This window comes from Danio rerio, chromosome 14 (assembly GCF_049306965.1).
Source record: "Danio rerio strain Tuebingen ecotype United States chromosome 14, GRCz12tu, whole genome shotgun sequence".
NCBI classification, from domain to species: Eukaryota; Metazoa; Chordata; class Actinopteri; order Cypriniformes; family Danionidae; genus Danio; species Danio rerio.
Window position 1 is genome coordinate 19105862 of NC_133189.1, and position 26831 is coordinate 19132692.

Below are 26831 nucleotides of genomic sequence, written 5' to 3' on the forward strand. Positions count from 1 at the left end.
ATATCATAATTCCATTTCTGATCTTTAAAGGTGACTTTTTGATCTTCTCAATTTTCATATTGCTTTTAAACCTTCAGACTCATGATTAAAAAAAAGTTATTATCTCTAAGGTTTTGTTTTATTATTTATTAAAGAGCTTTATCTCAACCAAACATTGTCCTCTCCTTACAAGCCATACAAAGGCTTATTTATGCAGCTTTAAATCATTATACATTTTTGTTCAAAAAAATTTTTTTCTTTAAAATGGACACTAGTTTTATGGTCCAGGGTCACATTTACTCTCCTTCATTTTATTCATTTGTTTTCAGAACACAGATAAAGATGTTTATTTCCCTCAATTCAATCCAAACTAAAACCTTTTGCATTAAACAGCACCTAGTTTAATCCTCCTTCAAGACTGAAGTCTTTTGTGTCTCCAGAATGTGTCTGTAAAGTTTCAGCTCAAAACACCCATCAGATTATCTGTTATACCTTTCAGAATATTAGAATGTTCTGCTCTTAACACAATGTAGCCATTTTCGTGACCTGTGCCTTTAATGCTAGTTCTCCCTGCCAACCGTTCCCACGTGCCTATTAGATTGTGCCTCAGGCCCCATTTACACTAGTGCGTTTTAGTTTTAAAGCGTTTTAGATCAAAAACGATCCGCGTCCACACTAGCTTTCACCTAGCGTTTCTGAACATATCTCCGTCCACACTACGCCACCAAAAATGTTTATCACGTGACCATTCGTGCACTGCGCGTTCTAGTATAAACAGGAAGCATGTGTTTCGCTCGGCATTTGGTTATTGTTTGTCAACAAACGGCGGTTCAACAATGAACACGATGGCAAAGAAAGCAAGAAAGGTATTTTTGTGGACAGACGACGAGGGCGAGTTGTTACTAAACGTAACAAATGAATAACTGCACAATGGTGCCTGAAACAGACAATAGTGCAAACAACGCTCCCGGGTCTGCTGTCTCCCGGTAGCATTAAAGGCATGTGTTATAGGGCTTGACGAATAAGGGAAGGATACGCAATGACACAAAAGCCCCAACCAGGTAGCGAATCTCAGCAGCCATGCCTCCGTTTTCAGATGTCTCCGTTTTCACCCCATCCACACAGAGACGGAGCGGCAGCATTTCAGAATGAAAACGGGCTCTCCAGCATTTCCAAAACGCTTCGTTTTCGGCGCTCGAAAACTCCAGCGTAGTGTGGACGGATGGTGTAACCGTGGAAAAACTTATGCGTTTTCAAACTAAAACGCATTAGTGTAAACAGGGCCTCATTCTCTGCCTAGGCTGTGGCAGATACAGTGACAGACATGAATAAAGCAGAGCTCACGTAATGTTTATGAAAAATACCACAGTAAGAACTTTCCCAATTACTATTAAATGTATTTTTTGTGGACCGAGCCGATGGAACAATGAGTCACACACAAGGTCGTTACAAAGTTCAAGCGCACGCGCACACACACACACACATACACACACATACATACACACACGCACAATATAACAGTTTAACTTTGCATCGTTTTTAAACTCGTATGTGACAGGATACACATTAATATACACTACTGTATTGATATCTGTTATGTTAATGTACAAAATAAACCGGATTTAAAGTCCACAAAATGGGATTGAAGCGTCATCTTTTATAATTGTACTGATATGCGGCTGTTGTGATGAAGTAAAAATCGCTGTAATCTAGGGATGTAACGGTATCAGAATTTCACGGTACGGTAATACCTCGGTATGAATGTCACGGTACGGTATTTATTGAATCATTTACAGGAAAAAACAAAACTTATGAAAATACTCCAAAAAAGTGCCAAAAGTGTCAATGACATACAAATTAGCCATCTATCTGTAAGCTTTGAAACAGGAACTTCAATTTTAATAACAAAAAATTATTAAACCATGTAAAAACAATAAAGTTTTAATTTAGTATTGTTGAAAACTCATCACATTCAACATTTAATCACACTCAGCCCATCTACCCAGATGAGAGCTCTGCTAGTCGGACTTCTCATCAAGCATCTCCCGCTGGATCTAATCTCACTATATTTATTAAACGGGATATTTCATTTATCTTGTTGTCTTTATCTAACGACATATTCCCTGACTTTGGGCATTGGAATCTATTACTTGTTCTCAGGTAACGTGTTTTGGCTGAGCGCAAAGATAAGTTAATGATTAATGGAAGCACGTCCATTCTGTATATTGACTGATCGCTTGCCTTTATTTCCTATAATGTATAAACTTATTGTATGTTATACTTTTAAAATGGCCATTATCGATTATTAAAACTGATATTCAGCAAAAGAGAGGCTGTGTTTCGTATTTTCACTGAAATTGAAAGGAGGCAGTGTTTTTATCGGCTCCGTTTTGTTATAAATATCCACACAGTGAAAATGACGCTCATCTTATGCAGCACGACGCCTCAACATGTCTGCTGTCTAAGTTGCTAATATTAAAATGAAAATAGGCAGTTCCTTAAATCATGTTTACATTTTATTGTTGAGAAAGTGAAACAACGAAGCCAGGGTGATGTGAATGAAGTTATAAAGTACACTGTTCCCTTTGAAGATTTACCCGTGTCCTCGGTATAATCTGCTTTTCCATATCAAACTGAGAAGAAGAGACTGCAGCCTTGATCAAACTTGCGAAGTCTGAACTTACACGGAGAAGATGCAGGACTGAACTGTGCGTGTTAGGCTACTTAATATTCAGGAAAAGCCCCAATCAGAGAGGCGAACGTCTGCAGCCCCGCTTCCGTTTTCAGATGTACATGACAGTTTATAAGTATCACACACCAGACGCGCACATTCGAATGATATTTAACATGAAACTAACCAGATTGCGCTCTTTGGCGCGGCTGAAAAATGAACTGCGTCCTGAGCCGTCGCCGGGCGCCGCCGACAGCCGCCGACTTGCGGCGCCGGTGTGTGTATCCTGATAGAAACCTATGTTTAGAATTCTAAAATACATGGCGCTGCGCGGCGCGCCACCGAGCGCCGCTTCTGGTGTGCGACCTGCTTTAGAGTTTTCCAGCTCTTTTCATCCCCGCTTCTAGCAGCACACTCCATTTCCGCATTACTGGATCTGTAGCGACAACAGACCGCAAGGGATGATGGTCAAGCATGGGCTGATGGCAATTGTAGTTTTCGCTACATCCCGTTCGCTTCATTCGCCTGAGCAAATTTTCTCAGAAGACCTATAGTTTTACCGAGTCATGCGACTTCGGTAATATCGAAAAAAATAATATTGCGGTATGACGGTATTTACAATACCGTTACATCCCTACTGTAATCCATTAACATGCACTGTTTTAAAAAATGTTTAAACTTGTAAAACTCATTCTTGATTATATTTGATGATGACAGATGACCACAGAGAGCTGAACAGATCTTTTAATCCCAGTTGTTTTGCGCACATCCTGTCTCGTTGATATTATTATACGTGTTACTACGGAGACATGTTAATTCATGGCTGTCAATCAATTGAGGGGGCAGGGAAACTGCACTTCTACATCACGTTGCGGTGAGCCTCAAAATGGGAAGGATTTGGATCCTATTTTAACTTTAGGAAAAATTAGAAAAAAAGAGACTTATTGTGTTTATGTCAATCAAGTGTGGACACACTGTACCTACAGTACACCTAGTTCGGTCCAAACAGCCTACAAAAGAAGATTTTTTTTAATCATGGCCTTTAAAACTCTCCGTAAGACATAGTAAAATTAATCCACATGAATCAAGTGATTTAATCCAGGCTTTATGAAGAGCAGAAATCACTTTATATTAATAAGTTTAACTTTTACTCATATCAAACGTTTACTAACAGTTGCACATAAGAATCTTAGGGAACTTGGGATGTTTACATTCATTATGTTGTATGTGCTAGATGTTTGTGTAATGATACATTTTTTATGTGAATAAAAGCCTAATTTAAATCCCTTAATCATACAAAAAGGGTATTTTTTATTTTATTTTATAAGAATAATTTTAAAAATTAAAGAATACATAAATTAAAACACTCCAACAAATTGCCAATAAATTAATAAATTAAGATAATGATTTACCTATTTGAATGCCTAGATGATTCAACAAAATGTACAAATTCTAAAGTAAATAATAACTTCAGTTTCCATCGGTCTCTCACACAAACGATCACAATTATATTGATGACTTAAATAGTTAGTTCTCTCACAATTTCATTTCTCAGAATCATTTTTTCACCCTTAACTTGTTCCAAAGAAGCTTGAGGTTTTTCTGTCGAGTACAAATGAAGATATTTTGAGTGTTGAAACCTGTAACCATTGACTTCTACAGAAAATACATATGAAGTCAAGGGTTACAGGTTTCCAGCATTCCTCAACATACTCCTTTAGTGCTCAACAGAAAGAAAAAAAAAAAAAAGACAAAATATTTTTGAATGAATATTCATGACCGAATTTGGATTTCTGTAATTTTTTAAGTGACACTTTCGTGACAAAATTATTCATTCATCCATTTTCCTTTAGCTTAAGCCCCTTTTACACAGTGATACTGATAAATATCTGGAAAATTTTCAGAACGACTTCAAAAAAAGTGCTGTTCACACAGGCAAGGACATTCTAGATTTTTTTTCGAAATAGGCCATTCACACATCCATTCCAAAATACAGGTACATTCTGACATCATTAACCAAAAAGGACCTCTAAACGGCTGCGCTTGTATTTGTAATTATTTGACTACGTTACAAACTCTGTGGATGAATAAGTATTGTGAACAACTTCGTTGAAAACATGGAGGAATGTCGAGATGTACATATATGTGTTTGTGCTGGCACTCACCAGCTGCTTCAAATTCACAAGTGTCAAGCAACTGAAGCAAGCTGTGCTTAAAGGTAAACAAACAGCGGCTTACCATAAACATTTTATCGATAGCTTTTTACACCTTTGGCGTTAAGAAGAAACATAGAAACATGATCTGAATAACATGCTAGTTGTGTCTGGAAAAATATTAGAAAAATAAAAGGTTTTTATTTCTCTAGACAGTGCGGATGTTAACGTGTCTAAATGTTGTGATTGGCTTAAGTAGATGTCTCACGTCAGCGTGTTCTAAGGGTGAACATGCTCTTTCCAGCAATCTTCCTTCTGCTTCACACAGTGCAGCCTTCCGGCAAATTACCGATAATGTTACAACTTCTCTTTCCAGAAAATTGACGGAACAAATTTACTGGTATTTTCAAAAAGGGCCTGTTCACACATACAGACCTTTCCGGAAAATTGCCGGTAATTTTTCAGAAAGGTCTGTATGTGTGAAAGGGACTTTAGTCTCGATTTCAGATATCACCACAGCGCAATGAACTAAATCAACTGTTATTCTGGCATATGTTTTATGCAGCAAATGCCCTTCCAGCTGCAACCCAGTACTGGGAAACACCCATACACTCATTTATCCAATTCACCTACACCACATATCTTCGGATTGTGGCGGAAACCAGAGCACCCAGAAGTGCCACATAAACACAGGGAGAACATGCAAACTCCTAACAGAAATGCATCCTAGGACTCAAACCAGCAATCTTCTTGCTGTGAGGTGACCGTACTAACCACTGAGCCACCATGTCACCATAAAAATATTAACATTGCACCACAATTTATACCTTTAAATAATTATGAACAATCCATTTCTCCAAACATGTCAAAGATAATAAAACCGTTACACTTAAGCACTCATTAATAACAGTTTTGGCCTGACACGTCGTCTCAGAATGGAACATAAACATCCACATGTCAGATTAGCTCCGGTGTGAGAAGTACACTTTTAATGCGCATGGGGTGCTCACTCACACCTGCGTTTCTCCATATGGAAATCACAGGTAAAACATCAGTCACATTAATTATAAATGATGCCACCTGCTAACCTGCGTTCTCCATCCAGCTACTGTGTGTGTGTGTTTGTAAGTGGGTGCTGTCAGGAGGGAGGGTGACTTGCATAATGTAGCCTTTGGCAAAGTGCCATATCATATAATGAGTGAAAGAAAAAGGGCTATGAACTGCTGCACTGGGGCTAAATTAAGAGAGACAAGACTGCTCCTGCCTACAGGCACATCCCCTGATACACACACACACACACATACAGAGTGCGCATATGCTAACGCGGTCCATCAACACATTACAAAACACAGATTGCGTGAGACTGTGTTGGTAAAGCCCTCATTGACCAAAACAGCTCAAAATAACACTGTTACAAGAGCAATTTAATAAGGATTTATAAAAATGAATTAAGTATACAGTAGGTTTGCATAATATTTAGTTCAATGTAATGTTTGGATCTCAGGATGTGCGATGTCAAGTAGGGATATTATTCAGGCACCACAGTTCAGAACAAATGCAGATTAATTGCATTGTTTAACCATAACAAGGTGAAGTCTCTCATTTATGTGTTTTTAAGACCTGTTACTTTGTAAACGATTTCAACTGTTCAGGATTTAAAAGCATTCAGCTGCAAGAAATTGTGTTTCTAGGCTTAAAGATTAATATAATTCAATGTGTGAAGCATATAAAGAGTTATTTTACACTGGGTTATTGATATACATTATTGTAACTGAATACAGTTACACTTTCCAGCAACAAAAAAAACAACTCACAAAAACAGATTTACTTAATAATAATAATGATAATAATTGCTTACATTTATATAGCATTTTACATGCAGGGGGGAATCTCCGTGTGCAGCATCCACCTGGATGATGCGACGGCAGCCATTTTGCACCAGAACGCACACCACACACCTGCTTATTGGTGGAGAGGAATAAAGAGTGATGAAGCCAGTTATGATAAGAGGATGATGATCATAATGAACAGAGGCCAGTGGGAAAATTTGGCCAGGATGACTTTTCGAAGGACATCCTGGGATTTTTAACGACCACAGAGATTCAGGACCTCGGTTTAACGTCTCATTCGAAAGACAGCGCTCACTGAGCAGTATAGAGTCCCCGTCACTATACTGGGGCATTAGGACCCTCCCAGACCTCAGGTTGGGCGCCCCCTGCTGGCCTCACTAACACCACTTCAGGCAGCAACCTAGCTTTCCCATGTGGTCTCCCATACAGGTACTGACCGGGCACAGCCCTGCTTAGCTTCATTGGCGACCATGTGAGAGTTGCAGAGAGCTAGCTGCCAGCTACTCTTTTGGCTACAGAAAAAAACAATGACTAGCCTAAATAACCCATTTTACCTAGTTAAGCCTTTAAATAACACTAAGCCAACTACTAATATCTTGCAAAATAATTAATAAAATATTATGTATTGTAATCACGGCAAACACAAAAGCAATCTGTTATTATATATTCTAATTATTATGTTTAAAAATGTGCATCTAAATTTCCTGTTTAAATAGTACTTAAATTTCACAGCAAATAATTTTGTCTTCAGTTGTATACAGAAAAAAATGTGCCACATTAGTCAGATTTTGATTCAATATAATGCAGCTTTAATGTACTGAAACACAGGTTTGTATAATTCAGTAGCACTAAAATAACTAAGCAAAAAGAAGTTGTTTTTTGTAGTTTGTGCTGAAACAGGTTATCCTGTTCTTGGTCACACACAGAAAGATTCTGGTAATGTTACCAGTTCTAATGAACCCTAAACCTGCTTACACAAAATATGTCAGTTACAAAACCGCTCATGTTGAGATAAAAGTAAATTACATAAATAGCAGTACAACCAAAATGTTACTTTAAAACAGTATTTTATTAAGAAATTACAAAATATATTATGAAATTATGTAAGAAACACAAAGTGCACCATATAGATTAGAAGAAGTGAACCAACCAACCTAAACACACACACAACTGACTCTCCAGCAAACTTACAAACCCTGAAATTTACCTCAAACATTAGAACTGAACGCTGGGGGTATTCACTAACAAATGCTTAAACTTATCTGGTTATGCCACATAACCTGCTTTCTGGAATACCCTCAGCTTTAGTTATTAAACAATCTAGACACCATCATTGTATTTTGTACAAAATGGTTGGATGGGTTTTCCCTGCACGAAAAGAGAAAAATGCATATGCTTTTAATTCACCACTAGGGCATTATTGGCTCAATTGCCATCCTATATTTGTAATCTTTTATCATATTATACTTGTAGTTATAGTACACAAAATTCTTATAATTACATTTAACTGTTCCAAGAGTGTGACCCTACATTAAAGTCTGGAAGAATCATGTAAATGTTTTATGTAAATTTGAAATTTGTGATATTTTATGCGTGTCTATTTTTGTATCTAATACTTTGTGCTGGCATTTTGGCCAGGACCCCCTGGTAAAAAAGATTAATATCTCAATAGGAAATTCCTGGTAAAATCAAGGATGAATAAAAAAAAAAAAGAAAAAATATTTCATTTCTCCGTTTTAACTTTTTTAAAACATCACATCAACACATTTGATTTCTTAACCGTAACATACTAGTAATTTACCAGTTAAGACTGCATGTGTGAAAAGACTGGATTTCCAAGTCTTATTCACATTACAATATATACATGACTTTCCAATAAGAATAAAAATCAGGGTCAACATCATTCATTCATTTTATTTTCGGCTTAGTCCCCTTATTAATCTGGGGTAACCACAGTGGAATGAACCGCCAACTTATCCAGCATGTTTTACACAGCGGATGCCTTTCCAGCCACAACCCAACACTGGGAAACACCCATACACTCTTACATTCACACTCATGCACTACGACCAATTTAGTTTATTCTATTCACCTAAAGCGCATGTCTTTGGACTTGTGGGGGAAACCAAAGCACCTGAAAGAAACCCACATGAACTTGGGGAGAACATGCAAATGCCACACAGAACTCCAACAGACCCAGCCGAGGTAAAAACCAATCCAAAAAAGTTCTTTATGAATAGTAACTTTTCACAATTACTGTAATTTTAATAAAAGAGACTTATTAAAAAAAAAATAATGTACATTACCAACTTTCAACTTTTAGATGATAGTATCATTTTATCATCTTGTAATACATTTCTCATTTCAATTATTATAAACTCTTTTTACAAACAGCCTAGAAGCCACAGACTAGAAATCCATACCGCCAATTGAAAATCAGCAGTCGTCGACCACTAGCACTTCAGATAAAGTGTTTCTTTATTATTCCAGACTCTTCTCCAAGTTGCCCGTCTCAAGTCAGGTAGAACTAAATCCTGAGTCTAAACCCTCATTAGAATTCGTAGCGAACTGATCAGTGCTTCTGGAGAATTTGTGGCCTTGGATGAATTAAATATTTAGACGTGCTTCAGTCAGTTGGATCGAGCTCTGGCTCTCTTTTCAGCCAGGCCTCTATTGAGGGAAGGTTTCAATTGGTCAAGAGCCACTACAGCACTGAATAATTCAAGTCTTTCCAAAGGTGCAAGACTCACACCACCACACACACACACACACACACACACACACAACAAATCAAGATTAAGCCCAAAAGTAATATCCACGTTAAAAACAAAACTAAATTAGCACTCTGATCTAGCATTCCCCTCTCAAATCAACTGAATTGTTTCTTTATTGGTCACTCATTTTGTTAATGTGTTACTGTAAAAGTGTACTAAGTAACTACTTTGCACATCATGGATGACAGACCGTTACGTTTATGTTGTTTGTTGCACTTTCTCTGGAAACAGCCCAGTGTCAGAAGCTCTCGGGGCCTCCTTCTGGGGCTGCTACTGTGACAAAAGTCTCCAAGCAACAGTTGGCTGTGAAAAGACAGCGTACATTTTATCAAGTAGTAAACTTTGGTGCTTAATTTGACTCGAGTTCAAGCTACAGACCATTTTTCCTGGGGAAGATTATACAGACAAAAACAGTTAGTGAAAGGAAACAGGAACAGAATGCCAAAGTCCCAAGATGCAATTTTAAATGGATAAATGTGTGAATGTTTTATTTTTAAAGGGTTTGTTCACTCAAAAATCATCCTCATGTTGTTTCAAAGCCCTGAGACCTTCAAACATTTTCATAAAACAAATTAGGATATTTTAGATGAAATCCGAGAGCTCTCCGGCCCTTCATATACAGCAATAAGGTTGGCTGATGAAGATTAATTTGGCATCGTACGACGTCTAATGAGAAGCATAGCGATGGAAGATCATTTATGAATAATTAATTAATTCATAACAATTAATTATTTGTAGCCTACCATTTCATCTATGACCTGCATGGTCTTTGTTTTACACATTAACCAAATCATAAATAAATAAAAGACAAGCTACACACAAAATACCACCTGCCAATCACATTTGCATGGGACTCTTGCATGAAGTAATTGGTCTTGTTATAAGGCCATCAACAAACTTTGTAAAAAAAGGTGAACAACCAACAGAAACCAACCAACAGTATCTAAGGTACAAGCGTGAGAGCGAAAGATTGAAGTGGTGTACTGACGCTGTTATAGATTCAAAAGACCGAAGAGTCGTTAAATGGACACATTATTTAAAAATCACCTTTACCAACTATAGTGAGACGCGATCCCGCGGTACATCCTTGATAAAATGTCTGACATGCACTGCTCTCTGGGGTTTTGTGCTCAAAGCACCCACTGACTGCTGGAGCTCAGACACGCACATATGATGTATGTGTGTATGTGAGTGTGGTCACATGATGTGTGTTTTCAGCGGTATAGTGTGGAAGGAGAGCTTTTCAGAAATGCTAGATGAAATACCAGTGAGGACGTGGATCGTGTTTGCTCTAAAATGCCATTTCAAAGCTAAAACATATTAGTGCAAATGGTATTTTTTTGTGAGCGGGTTGCTGCTGCGATGGAGGTCTATCCGTCATCGGCGATGAAATCATCTATCGACCCAACCCAAGACAGCAACATTATAAAGACGTTTAAAGTCCAGAAACGGAACCAAAAACACTGTCAAAACACTCAAAGTTGTTGATTGAAATCATATGAAGCTCCAAGATCCCTTTTTATGTGCCAAAAAAAAAAAAAAAAACTACATAGATGAACGAATGACCCTTGTGATTAAAACAGATTTATCATTTTGGGGTGAACTAATCCATATATTTCTTTATGCATTTTGCACACTACTGCCAGTGTTGTAAAGTGCTCTGCTGTCATCTTCTACTTGAACTGCTGATACCATCACATCATTCAAGAGATTCATTCAAGAGATTCCCATTCACACACACTCCCACCCATCCTTTAAGACAGACATATTGTGAGCCCCGAAGCTGTTAACAGATGTTTTGTTTGAAGGCCTCAAAGAATCCTGCTAGATTAGAGCTTGAGGGAAGATTGTTAAAATGAACGCATCCATTTACAAATCTTAGACACTGCCAAATTGTTTGGTGGTTTTATTTGGTGTTGTAAAAAATAACTGCATGAAGAAATGCAAAGAACTCTACAATATGTCTTTGTAAATATAGTTACTGTGAAAAGGGGCAAAAAGTTGTTGGTGTCATACCAAGATATATACCTAGAAACTGCAGTCAAACATCTGTTGTAGTTCTTTTTTTGTGGTTTCACAAAATGTATGCTGCTAAACCATCTATTTCCAATGAGCATGTGCTGCAACTTTAACAGCAGGAATAAAAACGGCAAGAGTCTGGGTACCACATTTTACGTTCTAATGTAAAATATCTACATCTTTTCAGGATCACATTGGATGTTGTTTATTCTAATCAACACCACTGCATCAGTTGTGTTTTTCGCAATTTTGCCATTTGCAGTGCTTTATGGGCAATTCTGGAAACTGATATTGGTGACAAGAAGTTTACTGCACTTTTAGGAATATGACATATACAGCATATAGGCAAAATAATAACTGTCAAAGGTGTCTATATGTGAATTTCGGATTAATTAAATTACATAATTTTAAGAGCAAGAAAAAAAAAACAGGATGTTCGCAGGCCATCGGTAGTTAACATTCTAAAACATGGGGGTGATGTCTCTAAATGAATCCTCTGTGAAAAAATATTAAATAAAACTACAAGAAATAGGCTGCTAGTTGCTATTAGAAAAACTGCCTATCCCTACAAAGACGAGGCATGACTCAAAGGTTGATATGTTATATTGGACTGTGAGCTGTAATTGTAATTCCACAGGGTGATAAACGGCACAGGTACAGATCCTGGCTGTGAATAATGAAAAGGTTTCATCATCAAAACACAGTCTCCGTTTCAAGTTCAGCCTTTTTTTGGCTGGATTGATGTACATGGATAACAGAGCAGCACCCAGAGGATATTACAAGATATTACATAACAAATTAGCATAAATAAAAACTCACGCCAGCATACAATCATGCTGCGACATGCTTCAACATGCACTCAAGACAAAGACACAAATAACCAGCTCAACGCCTCTTTGAATGGCATTTCTTTAAACACTAAGCTTCGCTTTGCCTTGACAAATTCAGCAGACAGTCAATCTCTGCCTCTTCTAGACTGAAATAATGACTCCCACTCATATTAACTCCTGTGAGACATGACTGGTTTTGTTTCATCCCAAGTTTTGTTTTAGATTTTCTATTTTGTGTTTTTTGATTGCATTTTAATAGATGATTATTTTATTACTTTTTAAAATTGGCAGTTAATGCATCATTATTTAGCAATCAAAAAAAATGTTATCATTATTCCTTTTATTTTGAGAATTTTACCGTTCTACGTGGTTTAAAAGAAAAATATGAGTTGACATTTTTAAGCTGAATTAACTTGACTTTACAAGCCATTTCAAAATTAAATTACATTAAACTCAAAGACGGTTAATACTGGAGCTACCAGGATTCTAGAACTACTAGAATGGCCATAGTGATCATTCTGTCAGTTAGAACTGAACTGAATTATCAAACTCGCATTCAAAGTTTATATTGAGATTTTAGAATAAAGCGTTGAATGTCAGTCCTAATATATTTTATGAAGTCATCATCACCCTCTTTTTTGTAACATAGCCCATAATTTGAGTAACTAGATCGTCCCACAGATCCTTACTTTGTCAAGTAAGTGGGAGAGCCAAGTAGAAAGACTTGATGAAAGTTTGAAAGACATAACTAAAGTTTTTCCATTAGAAAGTTCTGTTTTTGTTAGCAGAAATTAAGCAGAAACAGAGGCTCACCGAAAACGTAGAGAATGCTGAAATGCATGAAGTCAATTTGACAATTCTAGCCAGTGCGAGTAGAAAAGCTCAGAACTCTTGTGTATTGCAATTTTAATAAAATAGTTGAATACAGAATGAAATGTACACATTTAGGAAAAGTCAGTGTAGGTTACTAGAGTTAAAGCGATTTTATTTTAATGTTATTTACTAAATTACAAACATTTAAGATGGTCAAAATGACTACCTCAGTAGTTCTAGTGTATTTTTTTTTGAACAGTGTACCATATAATAGTATGAAATTTCTGCAATTACTAAAGTTATATCAAACTTTCTTTTTAAACTGAATGACTTTGTGTTTACTGTAATGTAATGAAGAAATGATTTTTGATCAACTTTATGCGAGTTTACAGTATGTCTTTAATGCAAGACTGCTGATAATGAAAAAATGACACATGCAAATTTCATATTTAAACAGCAGTCTTTCTCTGCTTTAATATTAGGTCCATGTTTGCCAAAATCTGTTACATGTCCCATTATACTGTCTGTCAGTTCCAATTTTATGACTGAATTCAACGATTCTTTGATGTTTTTAGAATTGTGAAAATCATGGAGCCTTACTGAAAAACTGTAGGTGGAAAGACATTAAATGAGAATTTATTATTTGATTTTTTATTTTTTTTACAATTTAGACTACACTTTAGTGTGTGCCTCACTAAATCATGTAAACCATTATAAGTCGACTTAATCAAAATGAGGCACATTTAAGGTCTACAAGCACTTTTGAGTACGAGTGTTAAAAAGTAGTTTAAAATGCTTAATAGCTAACATGCTGCAAATATGCAGCCTAGCCTTTACGTACTTTGTGTGCATTACAACAGTGTTTTTAAAACAAAATGGCGACAGTTGGCCATGCGTACTTGTAGCTTCATTTGCGTCTTTAGAAACCTATGGGTGACATCACTGATACTACTATGTCCATATCTTTTACAGCTTATGGTTGTTAGTAACTCGAGCTGAACGATTGTAGCACAGTTGTGCTACATATGTGCACTGTCAACTAGGCTATCGGCTTCAACTGACATGACAAAAGTTGATCTGAAAGTCATGAATGCTAAGGACATTAAGTTACTGCAACATTACCCACTGTATAGACCATGATAACATTAACCTTTAGAGCTTTGCTTTTTTTAGTAAAAAAAAACACTCCACAATGGTTGAACTGAATACATAAACAAAAAACCAACACCAGTACAAATGCATCATTGAGAGCTGCAATCTTCCATCAGAGTTTGATATACAGATCTGTATTTATAGAACCGCTAGTCTGGAGAAACTATAGTTCCATTAGCGACTCCAGCCTCAGACAAACTGATAAATTGAGCTAATTCCTGCAAGAAGACAACCGACAACGTCTCTAGTTACTCTTTCCATTTTTTTCCCTCTCAAAGGACTAAATCAATACAAGGTTGCTCAGATTCCTTGCCTCATCTCAGCTGGGAGGATTCTGGGTAACTGAGTATCAGAGAGATATCACATCAGCTCGAGCTGGAATGAAAGGCAACGTGATACCTGCTAGGATCGCTCCGATAGTGAGCAACCAAGAAAGAGAAAAGAGACCAAACAAGAAGTAAATGGGAAGGAGCAGGAGGTCAAGTCAGATCTTTATCTCTTTCAGGATACAGATAATGAGAGCTTTCTCTCCATCTCTCAGGTAAGGCTTTCACCTGCAGCAGACAGATGTCATACTGTGAGCTCTGCAGTCTGCCTCTCCGCTAATCAACACTAACTCTTCCAAATTATCAGGCATAATTCGCAGGAAAATGAAAATGTTTTGATCATTTACTCTACTTCAGCTAGTCCAAACCTGCATGACTTCTTTCCCCAAGACATATTCTTTCACAATGATTTTTTATAGGAAAAATTAATGTTCAAGTTCAGTTGCGCCTCTCTTTACATGTATTTCTCTGATCATCTGCTACCTGATCATGAAAATACCTGGGGTTTGTTCCAGAAAAAAAGGTTTACGGTCCATCTGCTAACCCCTGAACTCTGCTTGATTAACCCTAAACCTGCTTACTCAAGGTACATCTGTACCAAAACCAGTCCCGAATGCAAGTTCAATTAACTCAGTCTATGTTAACTCTGAAGTCAACAGACATTCTCAACAGAACTCTGAAATCAAGAGTCACCATGGACAGACACCAAAAAGCAGCATGACACACCTCTTCTCTTCTTCTGTTACATGGCTAGTTATTGTCCCCATGGTAGTTGTGCTTTATTTTATATAACTGATTCTAAATCCTTTTTTAATCAAATAAATTAATTGAAATAATTATTAATCGAAATGAAAATAAATAAAAAAATAAAATAAAATAAAAAATTATTGCATGATAATGTAGGATAATATTTTTATTGCTTTTATTTTTGCTTCCACGTTTGTTATAAGGTCGAATATCTTTCTATCATAAGCAATACATTTGATTGAAAGCGTTAAAAAATAAAATAAAGCAGACTGACCACACAAGATGGACATAAATAAATATACTTTACAATAGTTTTTAATTGAGCAATTATTAAATATACCATATAGCGTAAGAAACACACACACTCTTAACCCTGAAACAAAGCATAAGTTAATATGGCAAATTAAATACCTTTAAAAGTTACCTCAAACTTTGGAACCAAACTCTGAGAGATTACTCATTTTGACCATTTTAAGTGTGTAATATTATCGGGGTGTGTCACATAACCTGCTTCCTGGATTACCCCCACCTCTCCCTGCCCCCCATTTCAGAAGCCACTGGACAAAGGTAAGTGCATCTACATGGGTAAATTTCACTCTTGCCAAAGCTGTTCAAGCATGTTATGCTGGCTTTCAGTCGGAAGATACAGGACTACTAACACACATCATCACAGATATGATCTGCCAGAGAGATTAACTTCTCCATTTTCAGCACGCATGCAAACTGCCTGAAATTAAACAAAAAGTTCAGTCACATCCAGAAGCTCAACATTATTTTACATATTCATTTTTTAAATAAAGGCACAGTACATATCTTGTTTCTTTCTGTGAATGAAGCAAAAATAAAAAAAAGCATCAAACGTGTAATAGTTAAAGTGCTTAAAATGTGTTTCTTTCATCAGAACATATTTCAGAATATGATTAAGGAATTACAATATTTTATTTTAGAACTATGATTTACAGAGGACTAAATGTCATTCATTAAACTTGTGATGGTTATTTAGAAGAATAATTATTTGGATTAAACATTAAAATATTCTATTTAACTCCAACAATGCAACCACCAAATACTAGATAAATGCAATTTCACATCGCTAAACTTTGCAACTATTGTTAAATCCTTGTTTTACCCATTTTATTAAAATGGCTTTATTTTGAATTAAAATAAAAGTTGTTATGATATTGAATATATGAAATAATATAATGTATAATAAATTATATATCAAGTACAGATCAGAGTAAGTGTTGTTTTAATTTTTACATTAAAAGGGCACCCATGATGAAATCTTTCACTGTTAGGACCAGCCTGATCTCATGAGGAAAACGTAAGTATTTTACGTTTTGTCAGTTTTGTGGCTAAATACAAATTTGTAAAAAGTTCACTGGTATTAAAATGTACGATTTTAAAAAGGAGGCGTGGCACCCAATCCCACCCCTAAACCCAATCGTCATTGGGTGATGAGCAAATCGTACTAAATAGTACGAATAAGATTGTACAAATTAGCCACTAAATCAACAAGTTACAAATTGCCTTGAGATTGCATTGGTTAGGACAGAACTGTGTAGGTATACTGTGCATGTACACTGTCATATTGGAGTGATATAAACACAATAAGTCTCTTTTTTTTTTTCCTGACGTTAAAATAGGACCCAAATCCCAATGATGACCCCATGTTTCTATAGTAACATGTATACACGTCCATAAAATTATTTTTTTTTTTGGCAAATAAACTGGGATTCAAATATTTGTTACAACATTTTTATAAGTTTTATACATTTAAACCATTTTTAAAATAGAGCATGTTTGTAATAAAGACAGTAATTTCAGAAAGGCTAAAAAAAAAAAAAAAAAAACACATCATTTTAGAAAGGCTTGAATAAACTCCACCACAAATACATGAAAGTAACTTACTTGGTATTTTTGACTAATGAGCTGTATTTCAGCTTTATCCAAGTCTGTCACTGTCACTGTCCTGTTTATCTGACGTTATGCATGATGAGAAGCAGAACACTGGGTGGGGATAAGCAGCTCATTTGCATTTAAAGACAAAAGCTACAAAAACAGCTATAATGTATTCAGACACCAAAATGGGCAGATTCTGGAGGCTATGATAAATAATGTGATGGGTATTTTGAGCTGAAACTTTACAGACACATTCTGGAGATACCAAAGTCTTATCTTACATCTTGTAAAAGGATTAAAATATGTGTATTTAATATATTATAAATAATGACGACAATATCATATTAGCTATATTCTGACATTTTTTTTTTTACATTTATGAGGATATTTTTGTAGATGTAGAAAGCATACAGAACATGTGCAAATATAACTTGAGATGAATATTTAGTTATCTGCCTCATCATTGACCCATTTGCACATTTAAGATTAGGATTAGCTTTCTTAAAACATACTCGCATGCTATGAGGCCAAGTGTAAATAGAACAGCTTTCACAAATTAGATTTGTAAAAACACAAAGTGACAAAGTGGTAATTGGCCCCAAGGCTAATAGTATAAGATTACTTGTGAAAACTTCAGAGTGAGCTCACAAAATTTCTCCTTCAAAGGCATGCAATTACATCTTCCTTCAGCTTCCTCTGTCTGTGCTGTAAAGGCATGTCTGAACAGGTACAAGATGTTGGTTACAATTCTCACAGCTCCAGCAAATCATCCCCAGACAATAATAACATCAATACTCTGTGACAAAATATAAAATCTGCGCCTACTGTATATGAGCACAGGTGTTAAAGGGATAGATAACCCAAAAATAAAATTCTGTCATTATTTTTAATCACCCTTTACTTGTTCAAAATTTGTTTGAGTTTTTTTTCTTCAGTTGAATGCTTGATATTTTGAAAAATGTAGGTAGCTGGCACCCGTTGACTTCCATGTTTCTTATTAAGGCTGAACGATATTGGAAAAATCTGACATTGCAATATTTAGTTTTTAGAATGCGATATGAATACAATTTCACCAGATGGTTTGAATAGCTCTACTTGGAAAAAAATATATAAATTAGGACTGATTATGATGAATTTCTAAGGATGTGAATCATGTATAAATAATAACAAACATACTGCAAGCAAAAATAATTACAATAGCAACAAAAAAAGTAAAATAAACAGGGCTTAATGGTTTTGTGGAGAGTCAAACAGTATACAGGTATAAAAATTGTATTGAAAATAAACACTGTATAGACTTTGTAGTGTTAATTCAGTACAATAATTCTCTTTAAGTTTACACATTTATTTTTTTGTGCCCAAATAAACTCTTTAAACTCTTGAAATCCCTTTAAAACGGATGCAAATTATAAAGTTTCACTCTGTTATGGCCATACTTTGCTGTGACTCCACAAATCTCACATATTCACTCTTGTGGTGATCAATTAAAATCCCACTCAACACTGCATATCCTGGGATGTGACTATATACACGCACATTGCGATATCAATGCTGAACCGATATATTGTGCAGGCCTATTTCTTATTATGGAAGTCGATGCGTCTTAGTAAACATCATTCTAAATATCTTATTGTTTTCAACACAAGAAAGAAACTCATGAAGGTTTAAAGGAGTAATTGATAAGGTTATTTACATTTTTTGGGTAAACTTTCTCTTTAAGCAGCAGAAATAACATTTCCCGATTAATATACAGGCTAATGGGAGCAGTACAACACTCAATAAAAATAGGTTTGCTGTTTGTTCAACCTACTTATTTAAAATGAGCTGAAATAAAACAATCATTTCTTTTTTGAGCAAGATAACATAATTATTTTAATCCACACAAGTTTGTAAAAACTAATAGGTTAACTTAATTCCTTCTTGTAATCTCAACACAAATCGATTGTGTGGAACCCAGCATTTTTACAGTGTGTGGCACAGGTGTCAAATCCAGTTCCTGATGGCCGTAGCTCTGCACAGTTTAGTTCCAATCCTGCTTCAAAACAATTACCTGCAGGTTTCAAACAAAACTGAAAGACTCAATTAGTTTGATCAGGTGTGTTTAATAAGCGTTGGAAATAGCAGAGCAGCAGCCCTCCAGGAACTGGATTGGACACCTGTGCTGTATGGTGATTTGTATAAAAAATATAGTTATAATTAATGTAATAATAGAGATTCAACTCACCATTGCAAATAAAAACAAACAAAAAAAAAAAGAAAGCATTGCAATATAAATATAAATGCATTTGAATTTTTAAGTGCACATGTACTTTTTGCAATAATGTAAATTTCTTGACAATTGTGAGATTACCCATGATGTAAGAGAGGTTCACATATACACTGGTGTGCTTACTATAACTGGTAATACCGGAGGCCTTAAATGTTAAGACTAAAACAAAATCTTACTTAAAAAAAGAAAAGAAAAAAAAAAAGTCAAACAAACATAATCATGTTCCACTACTACACTTGATTTTGGTTTTATTGTAAAAAAAAATAATAATAAAAAAAATTTAAAAAAAATGCTAAATGTGAATCTATTTTATGGCATACTTTAAAAAAGATGACCTAGTATTCAACAATTTTTTAAATAAATTGGTCATACACTTCAAATTTTCAGATTTTTCATAGTATATGTATAAATTTCGGTATTTTTACCATAAACCAACATATCAACCATTTTGTAGAGGCTGATATTTTAGAAATGATGAGATGCGTTTAAAAAAAAATGCATTGGGTATGTTAACTAGCGACATTAGGTGTTAAGAAATGCAATCCAAAAGTGTGTTTTCTTGGTGGGAAAGTTAAAGGGTAAAAACAGCTTGCATAACTAATTTAACTCAGTTCAATTAGTTACAATTAACTAAAAACATATGTTGTCATGACTTACTGAACTGATCACATATTTTTTTACAGATCATCATTTGTGACTAGGCATGAGACGATAACCATTTTTTTTTTTTTTTTTAAGTTTACCAAGGTTTGGAAAAGTCAAGATTTTAAAAATCGCCAAAATTTTCTGCTATACCATTCCCATGGTACAGTATATGTAAGATTTTTTTTTATTCACACATTTTTAAATTTGTCATTTTAATCTGTGTTTTTGAAACAAATGAAGAGAGCAGAAGTTAATGATTCATTTTAAATATTAAGCCTGACATATTTACTGTTACAAAATATTATAAATGTTTCTCAAAATAAGATTTATTGCGTTTAAAGATGAAAAATTTTTTTTGTTTTTTTACCCAGACATTTAAAAGGAACATATTTTAAAGTTGTAATCACAATACTGTCAAACTGTGAAACCTTGACATTATCAAGCCTGTGTAACTCATAAAATTAAGTTTGAACTTATTGAATTTAGTCTAATAAGTTACAATTAACTAAAAACATGTTGTCATGACAGATTGATCCCATAACTTGTATGGTGTAAAAGTCACTATTTGTGACTAGGCATGAGACGATAACAGTTTTCAAGTTTGACAGCGGTTTGAAAATTTTTGCTATACCATACCTACGGTATATCTACGATTTTTTTTTTTTTTTTAGGACAACAGAATCTCCAAAGCAGTAAATATATCCAAAGATGCCGTTTTAAATTATAATGAAATCTGTGTTTTTAAATTAACGAAGGCAGCAGAAGTCAATGCTCTAAAATATTTTAAATGTTTCTCAAAATAAGATATATTGCAATCAAAGGTGAAAAAATTTTGTCTTTTAAATGTCTTTCACCCAGAAATTAAAGAAGAACTTATTTTAGAGCAGCAACAGAGCCAAATACCATCAAAAATTATTTAAGGTTATCACAGGGAATCATGCCTATTTTTGACAAGCTCATTCAGATAAAAAAATAAATAAAAATAAAAAAAAATGACAGACAGAGGTGGAATAGTTTAGGTTGGGAAAAAAGGCCATCATGTACTATATAATAGATTTAAACCAGACTGAACTAAACTAAACTGAACTTCAACTATGAAATCTGGACTTTACTAGAACTATGTTAAGCTGCATTGACACAATCTACATTGTAAAAAGCGCTATATAAATAAACATTCATTGAATTGAATAATACTTCCACACACACATACCCACACATGATGCTTAAAGATCTTTCTGCAAGAAAATAAAACAAAACGAATGAATAGTCCAAATCATTTACAACCGGATAAAAGGATTATGCAGATTCAGAAACTTGCAAAACGAGTTCCACAATCCCCAGTGCGCTGTAAAATCACTATAGAAGATATTATAACTGTACATCACGGTTTGGATACACAAATAACTAATACTTATCAGGCTGTACACAAAAATTAATAGAACAACTCGACTTTTTTTACATTTCTACTCAAGTATTTGACATTCACAATTTAATGTGCTGCTTTCCATGTCTTTGTAAGTGATTCTGAACTTTTCTAACTATTTTTTTTATGTGTAAATGGTTTCAACCTTTTCTTCCAGTGTACATTTGCTTTCCACAGGAGCAAAACTCTCCAAAACAGACCTTAAACCCTCTCTACTCTCGAATAATGTTTAGGAAAAGGATAAGAGGTTTGGGGTCAACAGATGAGATGAGCAAAAGCAGATGTTCATAATGACAGGAGCACAAGACATTACAGACATGTATAAGCACTGAGTTCAGTTACAGTATACATTCATCAGTGGATTAGGAAGAAGGAGGACATGTTCCAGTGAGATGAACAAAAATGAAAGACATGTGTCCTATAAACAGCTATAGAGGTTTTGCACTTGACAAAGCAAAAGCAATTAGCCGGACAGGATTTGAGTCCAGCACAACTACTCAGACTTAAGAGAAAGAGATGAAAAGAGTGAGAGAAACTCATTTTCACCTGTCAGAAATGCAGTCCTTATTTCACACCTGTATCCAAAAACGGGTTGGACTCATACACTAAAAAGAAAGTTCAGCCATTATGTGCACACAAGTCTAATCATGACGCTTAATTAGTGAAAATAGATTCAATTCGAAGCATGTGGCTGTAGACCTTGATATAAATAGATTTTAATACCGGAACCAACTGGGGAAAAGGTCAACAGAGCAACTTCGGAAGACTTGGCTATGAGTTAAAAAAAAAAGCCACTTCTCATAGGTCACAAACATCACACTTTAATTTATGAGCCACCTTTAACAGAGCGTTATGAGATATCGGTCACAAAGATGTAAACAAGAAGGTTCGATCACAACTAACCAAGAAAGCAAACAAAATGACGATTCAAATGTAACCACCATAGATTAAAGGGATAGTTCACCCTAAACCCAACCACCAAAAAATGAATATTCCGTCGTTAGTTATATTCCCTTCACTTGTTTCAAACCTGCTTGAGTTTCTTATTGAGGTAAAGTTAGTTTTATATTCAGACGTTCTCCTTAATAATATAATTTCAGAAAGGTATTTTTTGAATATTCTATATAGTAAAACCATATTAGCAGCCAATACAACATTGTTTAGTCAAATATATAGTGCTAATGTTGTTTTCATGTCATACTTGAATGTGATTTCAGACCGAATACACAAGGTAAACAATATAGGGAGCGAGTCACAAATTGTCACTGAACGGATGTGTGAATATAAAACCAACTTTACCTCATTAAGTTTCTTCTGTTGAACACAAAAGATGATATTTTGAAGAATTTTGGATTCCATTGACTTCCATAGTTTAAAATAAATAAAAAAAATTAAAAAAAAACTATTAAGTCAATGTTCACAGGTTTCCAGCATTTCGTAAAGTATCTTCATTTGTATTTAACACACAAAAAATCAAGATGGTTTAGAATAAGTCAATAGAGAGTAAATGAGAGAGATTTTTGGGTAAACTATCCCTTTAAGGTTCCAAAAGTGAGATTTTTACAGAGATTCCATAGAGAAGCAGTCAATCAATCCAGGGTCTGAAGAACATTTCAAAAATATACACAACCTTTAAAAATCCACTATAAAGAGCCTTTGTGGAATGAAAAGGTTTCATAGATGTTAAAGGTTCTTCATGAAATGCATCTTGAACAGCTTAAGACTCCTTTAAAAATCCTCAAAACTCAATACAACCTCTCAAGAACCAAGCAAAAAATCTCTTGACAGAAAACGTAACGTAGGTTCCTTGTATGAAAACGTGCAGATCAATCAAAGCCCAACCAAACTAACAAGCAAACATCTCAGAAGAAATTGGTTCTTTGGACAACAGTAGATTCGCTTCCAAAATAAACCGTTAACATCGATTATAACGTTATGTGGTGCTTTGGGAAACCTCAGCAGGCCTCTTTAATAGTTTGAGGAGCAGTTGAAGGCATACGGTGCACAAACACAAACACGCCAAGCAGCAGAAGCAGCGTTGCGTTGAACAGCTGTTCAGTGTTTTGCAGCTCAAGCGCTTCAGTGGCGCATTTGAATGCATGACAGAACGCAAGAGGAGCATTTCATTTCCACACATGATGCGTTTGCTTTAGCGTAAACACGCGCTTCCAGCCGTGGGTCTTACCTTTGGAATTGCTGAATGCGGTGTACCAGGATAACGATATAAGCCCACATAACCCGAAGAGTAAGACTGTTAGGAAGGTGCCATTTCTGAGCCTCATCTCCGGGTCCGCGCCGGTATCATGTCCGAACCGAACCGTGTGCTCGAGCGCGTCTGGCGTGCGCTGCTGATGCGGTGCGTGCGTGCGTGCGTTAATGACAGCGCGCGCACATGAGATGATGAGAGGGAGGGCGAGAATGCGAGATCCTGTGTACAGACAGATGTCGTTTATAAGGAGGGTGTGTGTGAGCGTGTTTGAGAGAGAGAAAGAGAGAGAGAGAGTGTTTTGGGTGAACGCTGGACTCGTGCAGAGGTGCAGTTGCTCCTCCGTGCGGTCAAAAGAGAAACACACATATTCTGTTTTAAAACAATTGGTGTTTTGGATTGGATTTATGTTTTCTTATATTTTAATTAATGTCTCAAAAACTACGGTTTGACATTGTTTATCTCCTCATTATTGTATTGGATTTACTGTTTTATTAACAAATATTTATGTCAGTCACATTGTTTTATTTCATTATCTGTTTGTTTTATCATAAAATATATTTAAACCCCACTTTTTATTTGTTTGTTTTAATTTTGCTTCTTCATTTTCATTTATGAATATTTAAACAAATTTCATTTAATTATGTTTATAAAATGTTTGATTGCATTATGTATGAATTATTAAAATTCATTCATACATTTTCATTCGGCTTAGTCCTTTTATTTGCCACAATGGAATGAATCACCAACTTATCCAGCATATGTTTTACATAGCGGATGCCCTTCCAGCTGCAATCCAGTATTGGAAAACATCCATACACTTATTCACACATATACACTACAGCCAGTTTAGTTTATCTAATTCACCTGTACCGCATGTCTTTGTACGATGGGGGAAACCAGAGCACTTGCAGGAAACACACACGAACATGGGGAGAACATATAAACTCCCCACAGAAATGCCAACTGACCCAGCTGGGACTCGAACCAGCTACCTTCCTGCTGTAAGTGCTAATCACTGAGTCACCATGTCGCCTCAAATATTAACATTTTTATACATTATATATATATACATATATATATATATATATATATATATATATATATATATATATATATATATATATATATATATATATATATATATATATATATATATTACATATGAATAGGCCTATATATTATATTTATGACTTTAAAGGAGACCTATTATGCCCCTTTTTGCAAGATGTAAAATAAGTCCCTGATGTCTCTAGAATGTGTATGTGAAGTTTCAGCTCAAAATATGCCACAAATAATGTTTTATAACTTAGCTTAGGTAGCCTTGGTTCTAAATTGTGCCATTTTGGTGAGTTTCACTTTAAATTTAAATGAGATTGTGCTCCCGCCCCTCTTTTCAGAAGAGGGCAGAGCCACAAATGACAGTATTGTGTCAGGACAGAGGCAGATTTAAACACAAGACCAACGTTCTTTCAGTGCACTGAAACATTCAGGCCCTAAATGACATGAACTATAAACACATTTTTCACAAAAAAAAAAACCTTACACTCACTGGCCACTTAATATAATATAATATTAGGTACTTACTTGTACCAGGCTGAACCTGCTTTTGCCTTCAGAACTTCCTCAATACTGCATGGCATAAATTTAACAGGGTGCTGGAAAAATTCCTCAGATATTTTGGTACATGATAGCATTATGCAGTTGCTGCAGATTTGTTGGCTGCACATCCATGATGTGAATTTTCCATTCCATCACATCACATAGATGCTTTATTGGAAGAGTTCTGGTGACTGTGGAGGCCATTTGAGTACAGTGAACTCCTTGTCATGTACAAAAAAACAGTCTGAGATAATTTGCACATTATGACATGGTGCATTATCCTGCAGGATGTAGCCATCAGAAAATGTGTACACTGGGGTCATAAAGAGATGGACATGGTCAGCATCAATACTCAGTTATGCTGTGGTGTTGAGTACCAAATTATTTAGTGATTTAGTAATACCTGTTTAAAATAAATAAAAATTAATATATGAAAAATTCAGCTGTTCTTTTGGTCTCCTGTCACTCTCAGTGTCTCAATGTGTAGTGAACAAAACACATTACTGTACTTATCAATGCCAAAATTGATCCACTGGTCCACAATCTTGTGAGCTAGGAAACTAATTGAGATGTACTCTTTGGGTTTGGTTGCTAGGGTGCTTTAAATGGTCGCTAAGGAGTGGCTTGAGAGCATTGTGATGATCCAAAGGGCCTTACTGGTTGTGTGAGTCAAGTGAGCCCACCCCTTATCTCTATGCAATGTGAAAATCAGGGAACTTATGATAATTGATGCTCCCTGATTTTCACAGTGCATTGTGGGACTCAGGGAGTAAATGTTTAAGTAAATTTACAAAAAATAATTTTGTGATTGAGACTGCCCTTAAATGCAGTGATGTTAGTGACTTGATAATGTCAGTATAGGGCAGGGGTGCTCAACCCTGTTCCTGAAGATTTCTCAACCTTTCTGCAGATTTCAGTTGCTACCCATTTAAAACACACCTGCCTGTAATTATCAAGCGCTATTCAGGTACTAATTAATTGGTTCAGGTGTGTTTGATCAGGGTGAGAGCTGAGCTTTGCAGAAAGGTAGATCTCCAGGAACATGGTTGATCAACCCTGGTGTAGGGGATCTATTTACTTTACTGAGCTGGCCCTTGACCACTTCTATCACAATAGGGGCAAATATGGACCGCTCTTGGGCCCCATATAGGTACAACTCTTATTCCATTGTGGGATGTCAATAAAGGGATTATTTTACAGTTTATATTAAGTTTAGGTTTACAGTTAAGGTTAGGTTTAGGGGTACGGGTAGGCAGAGGGAGCAAAATCCCCACAATCTAATCCAGATCGCTGGTAAAAACACAGATCGCTAAAGAACTACAAATCCACCGTTACGTGGACCACAGATCCATTCATGCACCACACACTCACACTTGTTCCGGTTGTCCACTGATTGCAAACACACTCAGAACTAATTACATGGACTTTAAAAGCAGCACAGACACACACACACTAGTTGCTGAGTCTTGT

General features: G+C 35.6%; 1 protein-coding gene across 1 annotated transcript in view; it reads right to left on the bottom strand.

Annotated features, from left to right (window-relative positions):
* The window catches only part of mgat4b (alpha-1,3-mannosyl-glycoprotein 4-beta-N-acetylglucosaminyltransferase B), a 271360-nt gene extending 247398 nt beyond the window's left edge, over positions 1-23962 (bottom strand). Inside the window, 1 exon segment of the mRNA NM_001002180.1 lies at positions 23739-23962. Coding sequence (NP_001002180.1) covers positions 23739-23835 — 97 coding nt within the window. The 5' untranslated portion in view covers positions 23836-23962.
* Between the last annotated feature and the right edge of the window lie 2869 nt (positions 23963-26831).